At 40.3% G+C, this 24,504-nt stretch overlaps 2 protein-coding genes across 5 annotated transcripts in view; one reads left to right on the top strand and one right to left on the bottom strand.

Moving 5' to 3' along the window:
• The window catches only part of atad2b (ATPase family AAA domain containing 2B), a 77,139-nt gene extending 58,118 nt beyond the window's left edge, over positions 1-19,021 (top strand). Inside the window, exons 27-29 of one of the 2 annotated variants that reach the window (XR_006398215.1) lie at positions 9,156-9,284; positions 15,349-15,660; positions 17,439-19,021. Coding sequence is in view for 1 of the 2 variants with exons in the window: in XM_044329395.1 (XP_044185330.1) it covers positions 9,156-9,284; positions 15,349-15,390 (171 nt within the window). In the remaining variant the exon portion in view is untranslated. Of the gene's footprint in view, positions 1-9,155; positions 9,285-15,348 lie in introns of both variants that reach the window. The other variant, XM_044329395.1, reaches the window with a different exon arrangement.
• A 331-nt stretch (positions 19,022-19,352) lies between these two features.
• The window catches only part of LOC122965383 (kelch-like protein 29), a 219,385-nt gene continuing 214,233 nt past the window's right edge, over positions 19,353-24,504 (bottom strand). For all 3 annotated transcript variants that reach the window (XM_044329397.1, XM_044329398.1, XM_044329396.1), the window contains 2 exons: positions 22,780-22,924; positions 19,353-20,839 (listed from right to left, as the gene is read on the bottom strand). In XM_044329397.1, the coding sequence (XP_044185332.1) occupies positions 20,656-20,839; positions 22,780-22,924 (329 nt within the window). In that variant the 3' untranslated portion in view covers positions 19,353-20,655. The remainder of the gene's footprint in view (positions 20,840-22,779; positions 22,925-24,504) is intronic.

Raw genomic sequence — 24,504 nt, 5'->3', positions numbered from 1 at the left:
CCAATTTCACATCTCTCAATCAACAGGTGTTGTTCCTGCAACGGTATAAGGAAACAAGGTTATGACTCAAACATGAGCTTCTCTCTGCCCCGCTGGATCTGACAACTTGTCCCAGGATGTGTGTTCAAGTAACAGAGAACATGTGAAGCAGCTCTGTGGTACTTTGCACAGTCACGCTAGGGTCCCACCTAATACCCCAAGTGTAAATTGGAGCCTCGGCTCAGTGGGCTCCCTTGACAGCACTTCTGAGTGATCGGGTGGTGGCGGGGGGGGGGGGTGAAGGCTTGGTTTTAGGGCGCTCTGTGTAGTGTAATTGGTGTAAAAGAAGTGCTCTTCTGACATGCGCTTACTTCCTTCTTTCCTTCTTGCTCCGAAATGACATCCAGCTATCAAGCCATTATCTAGTGGCTTTTACCCATGTCCCGTAGGGATGATGGGGATGGCGGGGTAGGCATCGTGTCTTGCTGATCCTGACTCCATCTTTCAAATTGATTGACAGGCTTTTTAGTTGGCTTGATCTTGGTGCTTCAACTGGCTGCCCCTATGAACAGCCACACACAGCACTAATCTGGAGGTTTATTTGTTGGTAGGGGGAAGAAGGGAGATATCGTAAAGAAACAGATCGTGAAAAGAGGGGACTGTGAATAATTGCTTTTTCATCCCCGGCTTACGGAACAAATTGAATTTCCGGTGCGCAGGATGAGAGTCACCATTTAAGCAGATATTTACTGGCAGTGCTGGAACTGGCATGTTGCCTGATGTGTGTTAGGACCCACAATGAGTGGTGTACTGTTTCTTCTCTCTTCCCTTAGTCATATTCATGGATTGAAGAGGGCTGAGCTCATTATTTCTGACTTTTAACTTGATGGAAGGGACTCTGAAATCTCCCTGGAATTAAATACCATCAGAGTGTAATGAGTTTGTTCACAGTCCCTACACTCAAAGCCTGTAGGACAGAGATGGTATTATTTCAGTGTTCACACACCCCTCTCAGAGCCATGGCAGTTATTTGCTCTGATTCACTTAGTAAAATCAAGTTCTGTTATTGTCAGTTTCTCTGAAATGATGCTTGATGCTGTCTGGATCAAAATGAATTCCTCAGCATGAATAAATGGGTCCTGAGGCTTGTTTCTCTCTACTCAAAAGTGTCTCTCATTCTCAGCTGTTTTCTTTCATCAATAATCAGACACTTATCCACAGATGGACTGGAAGAAGTGGTGCTGACGATTGCAGATGAGAATTCAGTAACAAGAAATCCAATCTGGCCCGGCAATTTTTCCTCCATTTTACCAAGAACACAGATTATCGTCTGCTATGCTGTTTTCTTTAGCAGCTGCCTAGAAAGAGCTAGTGTTTCTAGCTGCTGGCACAGTATGGAGTCTTCTGGCTTGATGCTTAGCTATTACAGCATGTCAGGATTTCCTGTTTTAGAGAAGCCTGTCAACAGAAATGGCCCCATTTCAGTTTGTCATCTTCCTTCATTTTTAGTACTAATAACAGCGGGGGCCCCTCTGGTGAAGTAGCCATGCCACATGTCTGTTCAAAAGAGAACAGCTTAATGGTAGTGCTGGACCAGCTTTTGATCGTCAATAAAAATAGATAGTGTTTGAAGTGCTTCTTTTATTTTCATTCATTCCCACTGATGGCCTTGACAGTATAGCTATTTGCATGTAATTGCACTCACACAGTTGTGCCTCTTGGACATGCATGTAAGGGCCAGTAGTGTCAATAGCTCCCACAGCATAAACATACCAGTTTTTCCTATTTCCATCATATTCTGTGGTAGTTTGCCCTTGTTCCAAGCCTTCAGGGTGATTTATTATGCCCTTTTGCAGCGCTCGCACTTCATGCGTCCCACTCAACCCTCGGCTTATTTACACTAAAGATTTATATTGTGTGGGATTGTGTACTCATGATTAGTTATACAGCACATGAAATCAGGGTCAGAAAAGGATATTTTAATGTTTGGCTTCTGTTTTGTTTACTTTGTCAAGTACAATAGTAGCCAACAGTATTGGTCTACCACTGGAAGCAAAAACATTGCCTAAGTTAAACCATAGCTGCTCAATGCCTAATCATTTCCATGACCTTGACGAATCTGAAACTTTTTCTGTGTTTAATTTTTATGTTTTTTGTTGCATTTGTTTTGAAAACATCATCTCTGCATCAGGTAGTTTTGCAGGGGTGTGTTGAGGCATGTTTGGGATCATATGTGTAAAGTCAGTGCTAGGTTTTCCCTTCTTTTATTACTTGGTAATGTTGGATCCAAGCTGTCTTGAATCTATAAAATATAATTTTTCTCCCTCTGTAGCCTACAGTACTTAACAAACATACCTTTTTTTGACCCCTTTTTTGACTAGAACGTTTTCTCCCCAAAACCTGTCAAATGAACACAGAAGAGTAAAGGTTCCCTTATCATTTTTACATCTTTCATTATTCTTACCATGACCCCATACTCAATTAACCCTGATAGATAGTCATTCTCTGAAGGTATTTCTTTCATGATTGACCAACACCTCCACATTGCCCCATTGAACGGCAGAAATTGTAACCATAGCCCTGATTTTAACCAGGAAAAAAATGTCTTAATGAGCATGGTGGGGAATGGGTGACAAAGTAGTCCCCAATCGGAAAGTATGTCACAGTCTGACAGTGATGCATGATAATTTTACTGTAATATTTAGAGTTTGTTTGGCCCAAATTATAATAACATATAAAAATTCATCTTGCTGACACAGTAACATAATGTCATGGTAGCAGAGCAGGTTTTCATGTCAAATAATTACAGCAGGATCCTGACACTGATGGGTAACACCAGGATGGTTCAGAGAGATTAAGTTAATGTTAAATGTTTTGCTAAGACGTTAATGCTAATGGAGAAAGACACTGTTTTATGGGCACCCATGGTAGAAAGTGCATTCAGAAGTGTGACAGTGAGATTTTTTTTTTTTTTTTTTTAATTTGTGCCCGGCCCGGGAGACTAGCCCTAACTCACTAAGCTCTCCATTGATAAAACGTTACTCCTTTATTGATCATTTTCCTGGGGTGAATGTGTAACAGTTTTTTAAAATTAATTATTTAACTTAAGCTTATTTTTTTCCCCATTATCTGAATGTCTGAGTCACTGATTTAAACCAGTAGCATCTAGATTCAGTGTGATATGGATATTGAAATGCATGAAGGCTGTAATTTACATACATTTGATTTAAAAAAAAATTTTAGACCACATATTAAAATCATAAGTAATACCATTCTTAAACAATATCTATGGATTCATTTTATTTTTAATGTGCTGAGACCACAGTAATATGATATGTCATGATAGTCCCTGACCCTTAAAACACTATATATATATTGCATTACCTATATGACTGAGTCCCCTGTAAGCCACATGATTTGTTACTGCATATTTTTTATATCCGCAAATCACCGTCCGCTTGTGCCACATCCACCCTCGAGCTGCTGATGGCATTCATGGTAACAAGCAAACCAGAATCATTTATAATTTATTCTTCTGCTAGTGTTGGAGACCAAAAAAAAAATTTCAAAGTTAAAACAGGAGGAAGGGGGTGAATTGTTCTCTTAGAAGCAGATATTGGAGGCTTAATAGTGTCCCTGGTGACAGTGACTATTGGGCTTCAGATCCTTGTTTTTTTTCACTCTGCTTCTGCCTAGTAACCCTTTTCTCTCACTCAATACTGAGGAAGGCCTTTCATACACAATCAAATACACATGCAGCCAGTGAGGCATCCTTCAGTGATCAAAGAGGAAGACCCTCCACTACAGCACAGTAAACTCCTTTATACATGTGTGATTGTTTACAGATAGTTTAGTCTTTAATGATTGCATTCCACACCCACATTTTTGCACATTTCATTACTGCACAGCATAAATGACACTTTCTTACAGTATTTAGTATTTACTTATTTGTCTCTATGACACTTCACAAATGCGTAAAGAGCAGCTTAACACCAGTGAAGAATCTTGTTTTTGCTGACCACTACTGGTTGAGATTCCCACCTTGCTGCAGTGATATAGAAGTTAATCCGGGGAGTGCTTAGTATACCTTCACATCACTGTTGGTTGTGGTTACAGGTGCAACACTGTACTTGAAACTTTCAACCACAAGAGACTTGTGAAACAGGCCATTTCCACTTCATATTACTCTAAATTACTCTTTGAACATGACCTCTAAGTGGGAAACTAGCACAGCTTGCAAACAGTGTTAAATGTCACAGATGGCATTTATACATTTATTGATATGTGCTCCATAACACAAGGAATCCATGTCGACTGATGTTGCTGTTTCTTTACCTTATCATGATGAGGCAAAGAGCCCCAAATTCAAGAATCGGGTGTCAGAAGGGCAATATGATGAGGTTTAAAAATTTAGCTGTCTAGACCTGGTGTTGGTTTTGTTGTCTCCAAGTGATCTTAACCTGGCAAGATGAATATGGGTAAAATCAGCATACCTGCGCATTGGGGTTGCTGTTGTGCGCATTTCAGCTGGTTCATAGTTCAGGGGTTAAATACCGGAGCTGCAACACTATGTGATGAAGTGTCTTGATGCACAGTCCCTAGCCTGAATCCAGTCTCATGAATCACTTCTGGCTTGTTCCTCTTATATTTTCTCATTATATACGACTATTTAGTGTGTGTTATTTTGCATTCACTAAACTATCTTTGCAATCTAATGATGTTTGTGAAGTTCTTTTTAAACAAATACTTTAAAAAAATGTGGTAAATGCTATTTAAATAGTGTAATTGTGCGGTCAGAATTCTGCACATATGATCAGAGGAAAACATAAAGCCAGTATTAATTATTCACTGTGTTACAATAAATCCTGGAGGTTATCTCCTTTTTATGATCAAATCCCCTCTTACAAGTAGTCTTGGCGCTAATCCAACCCCATACTCCATTATTCTCCTTTTTTACCTAAAGCATCGGTCATCCCAGGCTCTCTCAGCTCCTTCTGTGGTCTAAAGAAGCATGTGGATAGATAGAGATGTGAGTAAAGAAAGGAATGTGAGTAAAGACGGGGAGGGGGAAGATGGAGCAGGGAGTTTAGAGGGGGTGAGGTTAAATGGTCCATGTCAGTAGCAGTCTTTAACGCATGGGATTACTGCCCTTTTGTGTGCAGTGAGCTTACTCAATCACAGAGCCTGTGTAAGACACACTCACACCATTTACCCCACACTGTCACAGACATCCTGATCAAGCTGACAAAGGTTGGGTAGTACAACGCTGCAATCAGCTGGCTAACTGTAAGAGGAGAATAAATTGAGGGGATGAAGAGAGAGGGAACAGGGAAGGAAAAGACGTGAACTAGAAGCGAATGAAAAGATAAATAAATTAATAATAATAATCACTCAATTTATTCAGCACATTTCGGAAATGAAGTTACCAAGTGCTTTATAATAAAAACAGATAAGTAAATAAGATCTAAAACTTAAGATACAAACAAGATAAAGTAATTTAAAGAGTTACAACAAATACCATCAGTTAAGAAAAAGCCATAAGATAAAAGTGAGTCTTCAGAAGAGATTTAAAAGAGGATACTGAGTTTGCCTCCCTGAGATCTCCAGGCAGAGAGTTCAACAGCTGAAGGGCTCGAACAACAAAGCCCTGGTTACCTGTAGTGACTAGTCGAGATTTTCTAACCATTAGCAGGGCCCTGCTGGAGGATCTCAAGCAGCAATCAGACTCATGGGGAGTTTACAGATATAGGCAGGAGACACTGACCATTCAAGGCTTTAAAAACAAGCAGTAAAATCTTAAAATCAATTCTGAAACTCACAGATAACCAGTGAGGTGCAGTAAGGATTGGTGTAATGTGGTTGCCTCTCTTAGTACATGTTAAAAGCCTGGCAGCAGCATTTTGTACCAACTGCAGTGTTAGGATGTTTCACCTGCTGATGCCAGAACAAAGTGCTTTGCAACAGTCAAGTCTCGAGGAGATAAAAGCTTGGATGACCTTTTCTAAACTTGTAGAGGAAAGGAATGACCTGATCTTGGTTAGCTGTGGTCACCTGAGTGTCAAAAGACAATTCTGAGTCAAAAATGATACCTAGGTTGTGGGCCTCACTTTGAACATTATTAGATAAGACACCCAGATTAGAGGAGGGATTGTTAACGCTGCTAGTGCTGGGGCCAGATGGGGTAATTATAATTATTTCTGTCATGCAACTGCAGGAAATTTTTGGACATCCAATTTTTAATTTCAGCAAGGCAGGACATAATACAAGGAATATTGGTGGTACCAATCTTTAAAGGGATATATAATTGTGTGTCATCCGCATAGAAACGGAGATCGACGTCATGTTTACGTAAGATTTGCCCCTGGGGGTAGCATGTATATAGTGAATAAGAGGGGACCCAAAATAGAGCCCTCGGGGACCCCACAAAAGAGAAGAACACAAGAGGAGGAGGCATCTCCAAGTATTACAGAGAAGGACCTGCTTGACAAATAGGAGATGAACCAATCCAGAGCCACATCACTGATGCCAACATAGTTCTTCAGATAGCTGATTAAAACATGTTGGTCTGCTGTGTCAAAGGCTGAGCTGAGGTCAAGTAGAATTGACCAGAGCAGTCTCAGTGCTGTGTAGGGAGCAGAAACCAGTTGAAATTTTTCAAAAAATTTGATTGTTGTTCAGAAAAGACATCAGTTGAGTGGAGACAGTTTTTCCTAAAATCTTCGATAAAAATGGCAGCTTGGAGATCAGTCTAAAATTACTTCAAGCAGAGGGATCTAGAGAGGGCATCTTTAAAGGGGGGGTAAACAGTGGCATGTTAAAAATAGGAGCGGAGTATCAGTAGACAGAGAGCAGTTAAAATGACTAAAATATCTGGACCAACCGTCTGAAATACAGCTTTTAAAAAAAAACAAGTGGGAATGCAGTCTGAAGTGGATTATTTCGAAAGTGCAACAGTGCGTTCCAGGAAATTGGAAGCAAAGGGGAGGAAAGTGTTGTCTGGAAAAAATGGGGTTGAAGAAGAGGTGAGGAGAGCTTCTATAAAACATTTAAATAGGCAGGAGGTGAGAAGATGCTCTATAAAGGAGAGAAGGTGCACTGTAAAGTAGTGAAATGCACTTAAAGCACAAGATGGAAAACATAATGAAAAATGGAAGGAAATGCAGTGCCAGTCGCATGAAAGTAAGGGTTGGAGCAGGGTCCTGCAGAGAATCTCACATTATTACCTACATATAAGATGGGTTATAATGATGCCAATTAAAGCTTTTATACGTGTCTTGTTAAAATTGGCATCTCACCATGGTGTGCTCTATTTTGTCCTCCTATATTACTTAAGTCTGGGCTAAAACCCACGAAACTTGAGAGCTCCCTTGACGGTAGACCAGTAAGACTCACTGTACAAAAAGCACCAAAAGAAATATGCTCAATATAGAGCAGCTTATGGGACTTTTTTGAAGTGTATGATCATTATCATTTCTGTGAGCACCTTTTTATTTGTCGAGGGACCCACAGTAATTAGATTGGCCTGGTGGAGTTTTTATGTTGAAGGCATATTACTGGTGAATCCTCCTACACTGCCAGATTAAGTAATGGGAGTGTGAATATTTGAAAGGTATTATCTGCTCACAGTCATGTTTCCAGGCTATTGAGTTCAGCGTGATAAGCATCTGTTGGAAATCAAGCTGGAAAAATATGGAAAATGAAACTTACTCTGAGTGACGGAATACTAAAAAGATTTGAGAAAAGGTTGTTTTTTTTGTGCGTTTCTTCTCCTCGTTGATTGTTTAAAATAAAGTGAATCTTTCTTCAGAATAGAAAACCTTAAAACGTTGATGTGGATATTAACATGTGGATATTAACATTAACATATAACAAAATTAATACTGTTCTACTTAAACAACAAAAAAAACAAGAAAAGACTCAAGAATGCAGACCTATGAAAAGCCTAATAATCTCCCCTGTTACTCATTATGTTTATTGTCAACAGTGTAGTGGGTAGATGAAAGAATAGTTATGCAACAGTAGCCAAATTCTCATCTGGTGGTGCTTGTAGGGAAATTTCTGGGAACCATAGTCACTGCTGCTGCCTCATAACACTTTAGCAGCCACACATGAAGCTATTACACTGAACAACTAAACATCGCTCTGTGGACCCAGGTGATGTTATGTACATAATGTTTTCAGTGTCACATTTCAAGAAATAATTTTACCTCTTTTCAATTTCATGTTGAGAGCCGTGGGGTAAAAAACTGGAATGTTTACTGTCACGGTGGATCCCAAGGGCAGCAGTGTTTTCCATAACTCCATTAGAGGTGTTTGTACTGAAAAGCAAAAAAATGTCCTAACAAAGCAAAGTATTGCACTTTAGGTTCAGATCCCTGGTTCATGAGTGAAGTCTGAGTTTTTACTGAAGTTTCAGTTGATCTGAAGCTTTAGTCTAACTTTAATCAACACAAGTGTTCTGTCATTTAAACAGAAATCACTGTCAGATGGAGTAGAGCGATGCTAACCTTTTTTGCCTTTGTAATTTTTCTTTTGCTCAGTGTCATTATCTTTCAGACGTTCGCTGATGAGAGGCTTCAACAAACATCTACGCCTTATTAATCTTGACATTGCCTCGGTTTTATGTGTTTAACACATGGTCACTGTCTTTCACATACACACACACACACACACACATGCACACACCATTTCATTTCTGTTTGCCTTGTGTCATTGATGGTAACTTTAATTATTGCGCCTTTGCTGTCTGAGTCCATGCATTCTGATGAGCTCTGTGTTTAAATAGACGCACGCATACACACACACACACACACACACACACACACACAGACATTGGCTTGGGTAAAATGTGAGGAACAGGTCAATTAAAATGGCCTTTGACTGTCCAGAATGTTTTAATTAAAGTAGCAGTGAAATGTAAACTTGGTTCTAATTATGATTAGCCTTAATTAGCTGTCACTCTGATCTTAATTGCTTTTGAATACAGTTGACCTCCAAATGCTTAATCTCTACGCACCAACATTGATGCTTAGCTTGTGTGACCAGTTATTCAGCAATATTCGCGTTTCATTATTGTAACTGGATGTTATTAATAATATTTAGAATGTGTCTTTAAGAAGTGTTTGAAAGTAAATACATCTTCAGCTCTTAATGTGTAATTGTACCGTTCCCCTCAGGCTCTACTGGATATGGTGGTGAAGAAGAGTGAGGGTTACAGCGTGGAGCAGCTGGAGAGACTGTACTCCCTTCTCAGCCAGTGTATCTTCCAGCACCGCAGAGAGTACGACAAGACCCAGCTACTGGAGGTCAGAGAGAGACACTCGCACTACCCCTTTTTTAAAGTTCCTTTAACGGTCTAGTTGTCAGTACAAGTCAGTCAAAGTAAATCATAGAGCAAGTGTCGTGTGCCAAGAAGGAGCCACTAAATTCCTATAACTCATTAGTCTTCTATTAAAATCTTCAACATTATGTTAAATAATACAATGCAGTGCATCAGATTAGCCTCATGACAGATTATTTTGATATTAGATTGTTTTTAAAAACATGTATAAATGCTAAAAACTAAGCGAGAAAAGAAGCAGCAGATTAATCAATCATAAAAACAATCATTGCAGCCCCATTTGAGACATTGCTACATGATTCCATCTCCTCCGTCGACCTCTCATCTTCTCAACACACAATAGTTGCCCCAACACCTTGTTGCTAGGTAACCAGCAAGTCAATTTAAGCCTCTTAAGAGAATATGTGAACAAGGAAAATTCATTTGTAAGTGAATGTGAGACCCTCTTTTACAGCTGTTCAGCAAGGGTCATCTTTTGTGTGGGATACAAAAGAGGAGACTTCAGTAGTTGTGGAAAAGCTGAATTGAGGTCAAATGGTCTACAGCTGCTCTACGGGACTCAGAGAGGACGCCAAAGGATAAATATGTATTTTCATAACCAGACTTAACCATGTGCAAGTAGAATAGCTCGGTCCAAGTAGCTTGTTTTATGATGCGATGACACATGTTGCCACTTTGACAGTGAGGGTTTTAAACAACTGGTAACATTTATTGAACTAATAACATTCCAGGCATGATGGAAAAGTGGACAGGGCCGTATATCTGAGAGGAGCCGTTTCAAATAATGCAATGCAAGTATCCCTTTTTTGGAGCTTAGATATAGACATCAATACACACTGAAACCGGCTGAACAGGATATTGCATCTGGAAGTCAACATGACAGAAATCACTACTAGGTGTTGCTATTGGTAGATAGATATCCACCCTTGGAGAGCCAGGCAGAAATGGTATAAATCAATATCAGGTTTGAAATTAAGGGTTCTTATTTTTTTTTTTAACCAGTGTTCTTTTTGTTCCAAAATAGGATCAAATGAGGACAGAGTGGAAAGATTGTGTTCAGTATGTATGAGTCCAGGGACCAGACTCTAAAAAGATTAATAAGAGAATCCTACATTCAACATTATTTATTCTACGTCTTAAAATCGTTTGGCTCCTGTTCTCTAAAAGGCAGATTTACAATTTTAAAAGATAATCCATGTCCAACAACCTGAGCGAGATCTAAGTAGCATGAGATATGAAATTTGGATTTGAGTTTCTTAATACGTTCATTTCTATCCTTGTCTCTTTTGAAAATACCTCAAAAAATACATTTCTCACCTATTGTGAGTAAGAGTTAACGAAAAACTCAGTATAAGGTTAAAAATTTTCACTTCTAATCTGTTTTGACAATGTTCCATATAGAAAAAGCTGCTGTATATTTTCCCAGAATCCCATCTGGTCATCTGCTGCTGATGCTGCCACTGCTGTAGGATGTTAGTGTTTTCAGCGGGCCAGGAATGGCAGTGTCCTGGTGCTGGTAGCCAGAGCTGGCTGCCAGAATGTCAGAAAGACAGGGAGAGAGCAGTCAGCCAGGTGGTGCCGCCTGTCAACAGGCAGGCTGGTGGAGGGAGGGAGGGTGCACGTCTGTGTTGGTTTCATACCGCCAGCCTAAATTGGTGTTTCCAAGAGCAGAAATGTCAGCGCATTTGGCACGTGTTCTGTTTGCTTGTGTTTTCCAACACACATCTCGACTCTACAGCAGGTCATCTCCTTGTAACTCCCCAGAGAATGCAAAAACATGCGCACATACACAGAGGTATGCAGGGTTGATACTCAATGTAGGTGACACTAAGTGGTTTGAGTGTGATAGCCATTGCCAAGGTGTGTTAATCAAACACAGAGGAGGCAGAACTTTCCTTTACCAGTTTATTGCGTGTGGTCTGCGGGAAACAAACATATGCACATTCTATGCAATCATAACACTACATTCTGTAGCTTACCATGAAAATAAGACCGCAAATTCAAGGTCAGTAATAGGAGGATATGGAGCAATATTAATAAATTAATAATAATCTACCCTTCAACATTCAATGTCATAGTCTCCTTCACTCAAATATATTACATATTTTAGCTTTATGGTCTCATTTGCTACTGGTGGCACACTCTAAGGTTAGAAAGTTTCTCATTCGAAGTTACATGTTAATAACATAAGATACCACTAAGTTGGAAGCATGAAATGTCACCCAAATAGCACCACTGAATATGCATCAATTACCTACACTCAATAAAATACTCTTTAAGTAACACTAATGTATTATTACTCCGTTCTGTTTCCATACATAATGTTATAGAAACAATTATGCCAGCAAATAGCTAATTTAGGCAGTAATTTATCTTGCAGGGAAATAAGTGCAAATGTCACAACAACATTAATGTTTAAAGGTATATTATGCAGGATTTGTTGGTTGGTGTTTGTAAACACACAGCATTCAAAAATGGTCCCTCCTCCCCGGCTCAGAGAGAGAGAGAGAGAGCAGTGGTGGTCGAGCGAGCTAGAGAGTGAATGAATGAATGAATTTCACGGCAGCTACATTCTAAAGCACACATAAACGTGCCCACACCTCTGCACAACCCTGCCGGAATGTGCTGCATTGGTGGATTTTGTGTAAATGCGGAGCTTCATCCTGTCCGCTGTGGTCTCTCTGCTCTACATGTGTGTAGCTCAGCAGCCCCCCCGCCCCCCACAGAGCTGCAGCTCTTTATAACCTTAACCTATCTTGGCAATATGGATTAATTGTGAAACATAGCAACTGAACAAGTTTAACAGGCAGAACATAACATCCACCCAAGACAAACTTAATGAACTGCCTCTAGAATGATCAGCTAGCATGTCAATATAATTACACATGAAACACAAAGGCAGGTAAAACATGCACTTACTTTCTTGATTAACGCACACAGGTAATCCCGGGGAAATTAACTGCTCTTTTAAACTGGTGAATTTAACCTGCTACAACTGTTTCCTGCTCTCATCTCTTTCCTCTTCACCTCCTGGGTTTTTCATTACTTACTGGTTTACTGCAGTACTAACCAGCACTAATTGGCTGCTGCAGCCACTCAACCAGCACATGAGGGGGAGGAGATATGCTCTCGCACATCACATGATCACACACACAACTCCACTCTCACTTCAAGAGTCTCCTGAACACTTGGTATGGCGGTTTAGGCCATTTCCACTTAATCCTGCATTCAGCTGTAGCACGTGTTGTTTGTGTCTACATCGTAGAGACGAGTGAAATGGAACGTGTCCATTCATTTGTCTCCTTTACCCTCCCCCTGTCCTCCTCTGGGTACGGCTTGTCTCAGTCTTCCACAAGAGCTGACCTTTCAGCAGATGGAGTGGACTGCTCCCCGCTTCCAGTTAAAGCCAGAGGGACCATCTCTGCCCTGTACACAATAACACACCAGCTATGTTCCTATCTACAAATTGGCATTCATATTGCCCTAGGCCTAGTATTACATTTTGCCCATGTTTCAGACAGCAATTAAATACTTTGTGAGAGCCTTTGACCTTTTAACCTGGATCTGTGCAGTGACAGAGCTGTACATGCCACTAGCCGAGCTAGCTGAACATCATGAGAGTTTGTTATTTCTCTGCTTATTTATGTTTGCAACTGAAGATTGTAGCCTGCAGGCATTTACAGTAATATACCTTTTGTTAGCTCACTTGTTAATCCAAAGCACCATCAACACAAAACACGTTGGATTTCGAGGTCCATGTAGTTATTTGATGGTATCTTTCTCTTATTCCAGCCTGTAGATGGTAAAAAGTAGATGACGTGACTTTTTCACATTCAGATAATTTGACCATGTGTACCATGGCTTTTATGTCAGGCTAGAGGTTCTTTTGAGACCTCTCATTTTGACATTTTGTACCAATGTTGAACAGTCTTCTAAAGACAAATCCATAATATATAAGAGGCGGAGAAGTGAGCTTCTCCATTGACGTTAGGCTCTGTAGAGCAGAATGCATGAAGAGCAGAGTGCCGAATGTGAATCTATTGTCAGTAGCTTGTGGAACAACACCCTCATCCAGACACAATAGACAAAATTGTTCTTTCTCAGCTCTCTTTTTCTTTCCAGGAAAAAAAAAAAAACGTACATTGTTGTTGTTTTGCTCTCCTAACGTGCACATACACACCACAGAGAATCCTGTTCTCTCAGGGGTTGTAGAAAATTTGTTCTGGGAAATAGAAAAAAATCCGTATTGAGTTGGCAGTGGATAGGACAGGTTCAAAGAAGGTGGGTACACCAAAGTAATTTACAACACCTTTGTCACAAACAGGTTGAACATCACAAATGGATGACGATCTTAACAATGTGGAACTTGTATTTGTCTTTTAATGGATAGTGTTGATGGCCCCAGTGGGAAAAATTCTGCCATGTGTTGCCTGTTGAGTGATGGAAAAATGAGACCTTCTTTCCATGCAGGTCGTCTTCCACTCATGCAAGAGAAGGGAGCCCTACAGGCGTAGCTTTATGTTAGTGAGGAAGAGTAGGTTTGTGACACAGAGGATAGGTGCTGTGGATGCTCGTTAGATTGTCTGCTGTGTTTTTTGGGAAGACAAGGTGATAGGCCTTCAGGCTGATGGAACTGAGATCACAGAAGTGCAAAGCGTCAAGGCGGCAAAGAGCTTATTTGTGTGTGGGTGTACAGTGAAACGCCGCAAACGAGACGGGTGTTAAAAGCATCGGTGTCTCTAAACATGGGCTGTACCTGACGAACTAGAGCTTTCAGGGAATTTCTAAAATAATGGATTTTTATTCAGTTGCACATTAACTTCCACTTTTCATAGCTTCATTGGGTTTTACAGCTTGTGTGACCTGGTGTTGATAGCTGCGGGGGTATGATGAAGTGCGAAGTGCTTAATTGATGTTATAAATGGAGTTGGAAGGGAAGTTAGAACCATATGCAGCATGGCATCACTCCTGTGACCTTTCTGAAATGTATTCAGAATAAATTGCAAGATGTGTTGGGTATAGTTGGCATTACATCTAGAGTGTGAACAGCTGGCCACTATCAACTTGTCTCATTTAACAGAGGACTTGAGCACCAGTTGAAATGTATTAATTTATTTATTTATTTTTCCCCAATGTGCCCAATGTGACACGTTTAAATTGCTTTTGTCCAACTAGCAGTCCCAACTAACCCAAAGATATGCAGTTCATTATCTTAGAAGACCCAGAAAACCAACACATATTCACATTTGATAAGTTGGAACCAGTGAGATTTTAGTATTTTTGCTTAAAAACATACATCTGTTGATTGGCTATTCAATTAATTGAATAAATTGGCCCTTTTCTGTCTTGGCTACAGAAACAAATTTCAGAAATATCACAAAGAGTTTCCAGCAATTTACATTTTTAAAAAGTGCAGTACTAAGTACTAAAGATGTTAGCAATATTCGAGTACTTCTTAGCTTAAAAAAAAGGCCTTTGTAGTATCAGTAGTTGATAATCACCCAAGAAGCTGTGCGCTTCTCACTAACTTTGCCTGTTTGTGTGTGATGCAAAAGTTTCGAGCAAAGGAGAGCCGGCCCTCCCTGAAAAGTTAATCTCTTTAGACGTGTAATATTGCTTTTCACTGTTGATGGTTAATTTTTTGTTGTAGATGTTGAAATTGGTATCTTGTAGCGGCGTCTGTCGCACTGACTCAGCCATTCAGATGAGAACACACACAGTGTAACATCTTCAAGGCATTAATCATGGTCTATTGCAGGCTAACATCCATCTCTCTTCCTCCGGCTCTGTTCAGATTTAGTCAGTGTCAAACTCTGCTGTTTTCATGCTCAGAAAAATTGCCCGTCTCATTCCAGCACAGCTTTGCCTCATTTTACATAATTTATCATGGTGAAAGTTGTTGTTTGCTGTGGGAAATTTCCAAGTAATATTGAAACCATGATGCACAGATGCTTTATATACACACCTCCAAGTTTCCTGTGTCGGTTGAGAATAAGCGGTATGTTTTTATGTGTCTGTTTGTGGTGCAGGAGATGGAGGAGAGAATCCAGCATTTTGATACATTCCTGTGAGATGGAGAGAGAGAGAGTACCCATCAGGTAAATCCTGAACAGCCTGGGACCACAAAGACACACACAAACTTGAGTGAGAGAGAGTGAAGGAGCGTCCGAGTCCAGCCCTCAACATACACACGCAACCACACACGGGAAAAATCCAGCGCCCTCCTCCTGCTGGGAGGGAACACAACGAGGACGAGATTGAGGACAGAGACATTCAATGGTGCTATCGTCTCAGGAACCTGGCCAGATCCAGACCCATTCTACACAACCAAACCCCTGGAGGTGTGTCAGTCACACACACACACACATACACCAATTGTGACGGGCAACCCTGGTGCTACTCGGGTGCTATCCTAACTTTTATCCATGCTGCTCTTGGGATTACTTCTTAACTTGGACGACTAGCAAAACCAACAGACAGATCGGGTGATGTCATATCACAACCTGGCCGTTTTTTTTTCTGTGGAGCGGTCCGTGCATACACACTCGCACACCCCTGACACTTTTGGGTATGCATGTATTTCTAAACACACACACTCACTCAGATCCTCACCAGCAGAAGTGTGAATGCAGAGTGCCGCTAGGAGATGAGGACAGATAATGTTCTGAATCACTGAACTACGTTGCTGAGCCAATCTTGCCCTCGAGTGGAACGCTTTATCACAGGCCAGTTATTACCATTGTTATTATGCGGCTCATTTTTTTTTTTTTTCTGCCATTTTAGCTACTTCATTAGTTCAATATCTGAGCCACCGTCAAGGATACTGACCCAGAACAATAGTTTACAAAGAAGTTTTAGTGCGAACACAAACTTGATGAGGTTAGCACAGCAGGACTAGAAGTGATTATGTCCTTCCCATTACGGCGGTCATCAGGTGTGGAAAACTCAAGTGTTTTTTTTCTCTGAGTTACTGGTGAACAAGCGCAGCGTAAGCTTAGCTCAGCTCTTAAAAAACAAAACAACAACAACAAAAAAAAACCCTCACTCAAAACATTCGCTCTCAAACCACCTCTGGCGTTCACAGTCTTGGCAGATTGTCACGTCCTAAATAGTTTTGTGGTAGCTGAACCCCCTCCTCACTGCATTCACGATATGAATGTGTTTTTCCCTCTCCGCTCAAGCTGTTCCCGCCAGTTGATTTTCCTATCGACACCCCGGCCGAGGAACTGGAAAGCAGTACAAATTGGAATGCGTCTGTAGTTTGCACTGCCTAGTGTGTGCCTTATTTAAATCTCATATGAAACTGATATATTTAACAGGATTTTTTTATTTAGAACTACTTCTTTACAACTACAATGAACAGGCTCCAACTAGGGGTGGGTCCTAACCACTGAGGTCACAGTGACCTTGAAGCAAAAAAAAAATAAAAAAAAATTATATATATATCTTAACACCATTAGATTGATTAAAAACATATCTAGGTTATACATCTCTAGTTAGTTTCAACTTGGTCCAAAATAACTAATTGACGACATGTGAAAACTTGAAGAATACTTGTTGATATTACTTAGAAAGTAATATTCTCACTTCTGTGACTGTCTGGCCAGATACGTCTCAAGCACTTGAAATGTTATGATATTTAAATGTATTCATGCCCTGTTAAACCCCAGACCGGCTGGGGAGATCAGTCACCACCTGAGCAGGTGTAAAGAGAGGTCAACAACACCAGCTTTTCTTCAGATTTCATATGCAAAAATAATGATGCGAGTCAAATGATTCATTGTGCCAAGTTTTACCCCCCACTCCCTCAAAGGTGCTGAGCTCTGACATAACGGTGCCTGTTCACAGGAATTCTGTTTCCAACTATGAAAATGTTCTATTAGATACGATTTCTGTATTATGTTGTGTATTTGATAATTATTTTTTACTTTTTTTTTTATAAGGTGCTTTGCTCGAGTTCAGATTGTTTTTTTGCATGGGTTGTGAATCCATAATGAACAAGGCCATTCTAGGCAGTGCCCGTCACTAAGGTGTATAAAGCATTACATGATTTTTTTTTTTTCCTCCTTTCAAATGTGTACCAACTTTATGGATTTATTTCTGTTCTTTACAACACCAGATGAGAGACGCTGGATTCTCATTTGTGGCCAACACACAGTATGTTCTCTGACTGCAGTAAATGAAGGTATTTACTGAAGCTTTATAAAGGTTTTCATGGCATTTTACGTGTTTTTTGAAGATGCCATATTTTGACCAGGTGTAGACTGGAGAAGGCCCCTTCTTTCTCTCAAAAGCACTCTTGTCCAATCCTCAAACCTCTTGGTGCAACTCTGACCCCAGCTCACCTCTGCCTTTTTTCTCAGATTCTAGGTGATAAAAGCAAAGACCATATGCAAACTGGCAATGACAGGTTAGCACTTGGACTACTGCAGAGAGAGAGAAACCAAAGCTACCTCAGCTTAATTTATTTTAATGCAAAAACTGTTTACTGGGTACAAAAACAGTATTTTTCTCTCCCCCCCCAAAATACTGTTGCAACATCTACAGTACCATCCAAGGTACCAGATCAGTGCAACCACGGCTGCTGCAGTAATCCAAGATTTGTTTATCTCTCCGATTGTTATGTATGTTTGCATTTGAGCCAGATGATGATTGCATACATTTTAAGGATATTTCATGGACTGTATATTTTATGCTTTAGTTTCAGGTTTTCTTCATTTCTACTGTACCTTGACACTGAGGAGAATATCCTAGATCTGCTCCTCTTTCATATGATCACCCCATACCTTCTTAGAAGCTATATAGAGCATTTTTCTGCCTCATTACACATCCATCGCCTTTTTTTTTTTTTTTTTCAAATTCAGTTTTTTGCAGATTTTCATCTCATGATTCTTATTATTTATTATTAAACATGTTTTACACCTAATATTCAGTAAATTGTCTTTTTGTACTTTTGAAAAATTTAACTAATTGGAAAGCCTCACGCGTCCGTTTTTAACAGTTTTTTGCTGATTTGCGTAGCGTTTGTGTAGCAGGTTTATTTGGCGTGTAAAGGGGAATAAAGGGTTTACAGGTCTCTCAGGTTCAACACGCGACAACATGCCCTTTCAACTTTTCTATTTATTTCAATGTTCTGGTGTTTTTCTTTTAAGTGGTTATAGACTGTGGCATACTGGAAGAGACTTAACAATAGGACGGATATTTAAACAAAACATAGTGTCTGTCTAACGCATCCCAGGAAGAGAAACAGGACCAGACTAAAAACATTTCTTTTAATGTTGTTCACTTTGTCTCCACTTTCTGCCAAAAGAGTTATTTTTTATGAATTTAGAAACACATTTGGAAATGAAATATGGGTAGTTAAATGTCATACATTGTGATCTTCCTTTGTTATTATAAATTGTAGCCAGTTTGGACTAACAACCAATTTTTGTCTGGTAGTTGAGACTACTTAGTCCAGTATGCAGAAGGAAAGGGTTTGTTCTATCCTAAAAGACTTTGTTCTTCCCTATTTTTTTCCAGTTAATTTAGTCAAGACTTTTCATAGCTTTGTCAATTCTGTTTGTTTTGAGGTTAAGTGTATTTAACACACCTGTTCGCAATTGTTACTTTTAGTGTAAGTTATATTTGAAATGAAACATTTACTGTATTTCTCAAATAAACTGCTGTGATATACTTGAATAAAAAGGTGCAAACTGTAAATTTGAAGTGTTTTTTTTGTTTTGTTTTTTTTTCCTTACTGTCAATTTGGACAATTTGTGATCTCACACTTGATGTTTTAAATGACTTGTGGATATTTTCAGGAAGCAGGATTACACAGGCTTACATCAGTGAAGCTATTTGGCTGCATCTCATTTTTATAAATCACACTTTTGTATTTTTTTATGTGTCAAAATGTACTTTTCACCCTTGTTCTGTGGTAAATACACTGTAAAAACCTCACTTACCTGTTTCAAATATTTTCACCTTGAGAAGATTTTTACTATAACCCTTGATTCATAACACAGTATACAAAAAAAGACATGACAATGTGTCCATGTTCTGGTATATGTATTAGGTTTCAATAATAACAATTGTTAATTTCTCCTTTTTGGGTACAGATTTACAGACATACCATTTTTGAATCCAACCTATCATTTTTTTTCCTAAAAACATTTATACAGAATTGCCTTCAGGTTTTTAAAATATACATATTTCCTTCCTGTATTTACAGAATATCAACCCAACGTCACTTTTGGGTTGCAATGAAACACATTGTATAAAACAAAAGAAGGTGGGAGGGAAACTGATGAAGACAGAGAAAAAACCTGAAACAACAAATAAATTCTATGATAACAGTCACAGGTGATTATTGTGCTTTTTTTCCCGGAGGAACTGTCCCAACTTGAACATCTGATCAGACATCAGCGGAAGGAGGAATTCCCACTCTCTGTCTTTGTCCCAGAGAGCAAAAGAGTGAGTCAAGGAGGGGAGGGGGAGGGGGAGGGGAACAGACCACTCACCGTCCAGATGATATCTCAATCAAGCTGGAATTGCACAAGAACAAAGATAAAATACCGATTTTTCTCTTTTTAAACCCTACCTGACCCGGATTTGATGGTTTTTCCTGTGTTTAGCGAGTCATTATAAGAATCCGGTTACACAGAGTTCAAAATCTGTTTTTAAAATTACCTCATAAATCCATACTTTGGAATTTTGCTTCCGGACATAGTGGAGAGAGAAGAAACTCATCACATCCATTGGATAAAAGAGGAACACAGTCAGCTGATAACTTCCCTTCATTTTTCCTCCCCTCCTGTAGATGTCACTAGTGAAAAACGTTCATACACCACAACAAAACTCTGCTCGCTAATGAATGACTATGAAACCTACACCTGACAAACATAATTTACTCAAAAAAAAGGACAAAAATCTGGACCTGCATTGGCTTACGCTGCACTGAGTCAGAGTATATTTAAAGAAACAGGGAGGTGGTGAGCTTACAGAGATCAGGAAAAGACAGAAATGAAACAATGACATTGAAAACAAAGGAGCTCGTAATTTACTAAGAGGTTCCCTGTGCCTGTTGGATGAGAGGATGAACTACTACCATGACACATACAGTACTGGAGGTTAGGCATCGTCACCTGACATGGCTGAGTAGTTTAAACATGAGTACATTCTGCACAGGGCTTTTTGAGGGTGGGACGGGTAACGGTGGATGGATGCTGGCGTCAAGTCCAGAGGTCGCTGACAGACCCGACCGGCTGGCCCTAAGCTGCTGTCACACGTCGTCCCACAACCGGAGCTCAGCTGGTGTTCGGCGTCGACCCAGTGTGATCCCATCTGAGCCGCTCTCAGCCGCTCTGGATGTACTTCTTGATGACCACGCAGCCGTGTCTGAAGAGCGGGCAGGGCAGTGACTGCAGGAGCGTCCAAGTGTTGGTGCAAGGGTCGAAGGTCTCCATGTTGCCGAGGGCCGGACCCTCGCTGCTCACGATCCCTCCTGTGGCGTAGATTTTCCCGTCCAGGATCACAGCACTGTAAACACACAATTTTGTTTTATTCAATAATCTTTTTTTTTTTTTTTTTAAATTAAATATGACTTCTTGTGTCAGTAATCACACACTTTTGTCTGTTCAGAACAAATAGTAACGAGAGGTTATCAGTGCCAGGAAGATAAATGAACGTGAAAGCTAATGTGGCTTTGATATTAGATTGCTACGGTATGACTCACAGCAGAAATATTACGTATTGTTACTCATGATCAGACAACAAAGCCAGACACAAGACAACATCTCTACAAACATGCTGGGGGCCACGCCTGAGATTATATGACATCACTCACACATGCTCTCAACATGCCCAACAAGGCTACTTTGTGAGGTGGTGGTGGTGGTGGTGGTGGGGGGACGACGACGACACATTACATTCCCTCTTGAGGGCGAAAGAAAAACAAAACTAATGAAAAAGCAAATATCTCTACAAATGTGCTCATTTGATATGAGAAACAGAAACAGGAGTTTGTGTGCGGAGAGGATTAAAACTTGGGCTGTAAGCTGATTAGGGCTTTGTACTCCTATTGGGGTTTGGAACGATCTGCATTTACATAAGGTGCAAGCTCCGACACACACACACAGACAGTGAACAACATGCAGTCCTATTGCACAAATTCACAACACTGTTGGGACTGAAAAAGATTATTACATAAAGCCTAAATCTACTCAGAGAGAAAGCACAGCTGATCCAAAATGGAGAGCGCGCAGGGCAAAGCCTGGAGCTGCTCTTCCTGATAAACAGAGGGGAGGTGCAGGCCTGCGGAGGGCTGGACGCTGCGAGGAGAGAATATCTGCTCTCCTGCACGATGACCTGCTAGACTTCATCGTCTGTGCAGGAGCATGCACTGTAGATAGTGCCGTTTCTGAGTATTTGTGTGTTTCTGTCTCTGCAGTTGTGTGTCTGTGTGTGTGTGTGTGTGTGTTGTTCTCCCTCCTTCCCTGCATCTCTTCTTCTCTTCTGTCAGACTTAGTTAAATGTAGCAGAACAGCTGCCTGGCGTGTGCTGCTGCAGCTTATCAATAACTCTGACAACATGATTTATGTTATACATTCTGCACATAAGATCACTGTCTGTAATTGCTTCCCAAATGTATTTTGCGCATGCTTTTCTTTCAGCTTCTGCAAAAAAAAAAAAAAAAGAAGAAGAAAAGAAAGGCTCGGGTCTGGAAAACAGTGGGTTCATTATCCAGCAAACTGCACACCTCAGTGGCTCGAGCTGACTGGGATATTAGGATGTGATCCCACTATTGTAAATTTTCATTTATCTCCCTTTATCAGCTATTATGTGTCCACAAATGGTATAAAAGTCACAGTTGTGGACTGCAATTTGTTGATTTTTCTTGTTAGAACACAATCTCACCTGACACTCACCTAACTATGTGGAAACCCCACCCTTCCCTCCCCCCCAAATGACTTATATGTCACAGTAATAACTTGGGGTGAAATTGAGCGATTAAATGCTTTGAAAGAAAGTTGATTAAATCAAGCAGAGTCTCTGCTATTTGAACAGATGTGTCTTGTTTCTCTCAGCGTGACAGACAGCGGCGTTACTGATCAAGCAAATTTAAAAATCAAGCCCATGAATTAGACAGCAATTTTTCCACCGAGGGAGAAGTTTCACAACTCTGACTGCATCTCGGTGGAAATACTGTCAGCCCACAACTGACTTTGTTCAAATTTTAATTAACCGGCCTGAGTACATTTTCCTTGTGCAACCATTTACCTGCGTTATCACACAAAGACTGACAGATTACTAATAAGCTTGCGTTTTACATATTTTTCCGGGCTGTGTAATAACGCTGTGAGTGTTTTTGAATGTTCACAGAAAACAGACCTGCAATTTGAGCTTTTGAAAAATCTTTAAAAAACACCACAGTGGGGATTTAACTTACATGTGGTGCTGCTCCATTAATAATCTCTTACCTGCAGAACTGCCGAGAGTGATTCATGTTGGGACCAGCCTTGATGTTGCCTTTGTCTGGGTCATAGATAGTGGTGGCTCGAGCGTAGGCTCCTCCCAGGATGAATATAAAACCATTTAGACTCACTGCAGGGGCGTATTTGTTATCTAAAGATACGAGAGGAAGAGAGCGAGAGAGAGAGAGAGAGAGAGAGAGGGAGAGACAGAAGGAGAGAGGAGATTTTTGTTTAAAAAAAAAAAAAAAAGCACAAAGCTATTGTTTGGATGTCATTCTCACACATAGCAGACATTCCCATTCAGTATAATGGCATCAATTTGTTTTTTCTTTTTTTTTTCTCTCTCTCTCCCGTCCCCAGGCCGCATGCGAAATCATCAGCAACATTCTCCTTATCACTTTACAAATGTGCCATTCTCAAGATTGCTTTGGAAAAAAAAACTGAATAATGGCAAACCAGTGAAAAAGTAGAGTTCATAAATCACTGCGGCTTTATTGGGTTCTGCTCCAAAATATGTTTGGGCTTGGCAGCAATATAAAAGAGTTACCTAAGTCCCAATAATTCACAATTGCATTACGCCCTCTGGCACCTCCATAGATTCTCAAAGAAAAAAAAAACACAGTGCGCATGTATTGGAAATACATGAGTGAACAGGTGGGATACTGCATACTGTATAATTCAATCTGATACAGTATATAGCACATGAGGAAAACAGAGGCATTGAAGCAGCACCGCTGTAGAATTATAGATGATGGGAAACAAAATGAAACAGTGGTTTGTGCGGAACGATGCCATTGGAAACCTGCAGCTCATGAGCAGCAGCCCTGCTGTGTGGGAAGAGGAAGTGTATTTCAAACTCAGGGCAATTTCTCTCGAGCCGACTGCAGCTGGCCAATTTACAAGCAGCATGAATAATGCACAGACACTTGGCCGTGAGCCGCCCTCCTCGCTGTTTTCTGCCACAATGGACGGACATCCCTCATTGAAGACGGGCAACTGGAGGAGTAAAGTCTGACGCCTTAATAATGGCGGTGGAAGCCCTGAAACCTTCTCTCGTGTAGTAGGCTGCCGCCCCCTTTCTCTACCTTTCTTCCTGTTGCCAAGAGGAGTCTGACATGTTTAACAAGGAGTCTGACATGTTGGATTTATGACAATCTATCCAATAGTTGAGACATTTCACTCAAAACCATAAATGTAAACCTCATGGTGGTGCTAGGGAGAAAAGTCAGAGGATGACCAAAGCGATAGGTTTCATCCTCTGGATACGAGAGGTGCTTCTGCTGCTCCTCAGACTGACTCTCTGTGAGTGAGCCACACTCTTCAACTACACTTCAAATCATAATGTTCTGAAACAAAAAAAAAAACCAAAACACTTAACTTCAGCCTCTTTATGTTGTAGCTCTAATCAGTTTCATACCTTATATGAACTCACTGCAATCATTAACACTGAAATCTAATCTGAACTTCCTCTGCAACCATCTGAGGCGGTACGTCCTTCAATTTGCGCCCTCGAGAAACAAGTTGCCACTGATTGTACCTCGTGAGGGAAATTATTGTATGAATATCTAGAAATGCTTGTGTGAACTTCTGAAAGGTTAAAAATGCTTAATGGCAGTCATAGAAACCATGTTTGTGTGTCTGAACAGTATATTCCTGTGTGACAGAGAGACAAAGAATATCTGTTCATGCTGAAGCACATCCTGCCTGCATGTCTGCATGGGTATAACCACG

The sequence above is a fragment of the Thunnus albacares genome, chromosome 16 (genome assembly GCF_914725855.1).
Source record: "Thunnus albacares chromosome 16, fThuAlb1.1, whole genome shotgun sequence".
Taxonomy (NCBI): Eukaryota; Metazoa; Chordata; class Actinopteri; order Scombriformes; family Scombridae; genus Thunnus; species Thunnus albacares.
The sequence above is the reverse complement of the archived record's forward strand: the minus strand, read 5'-3'. Positions and strand labels throughout refer to the sequence as shown.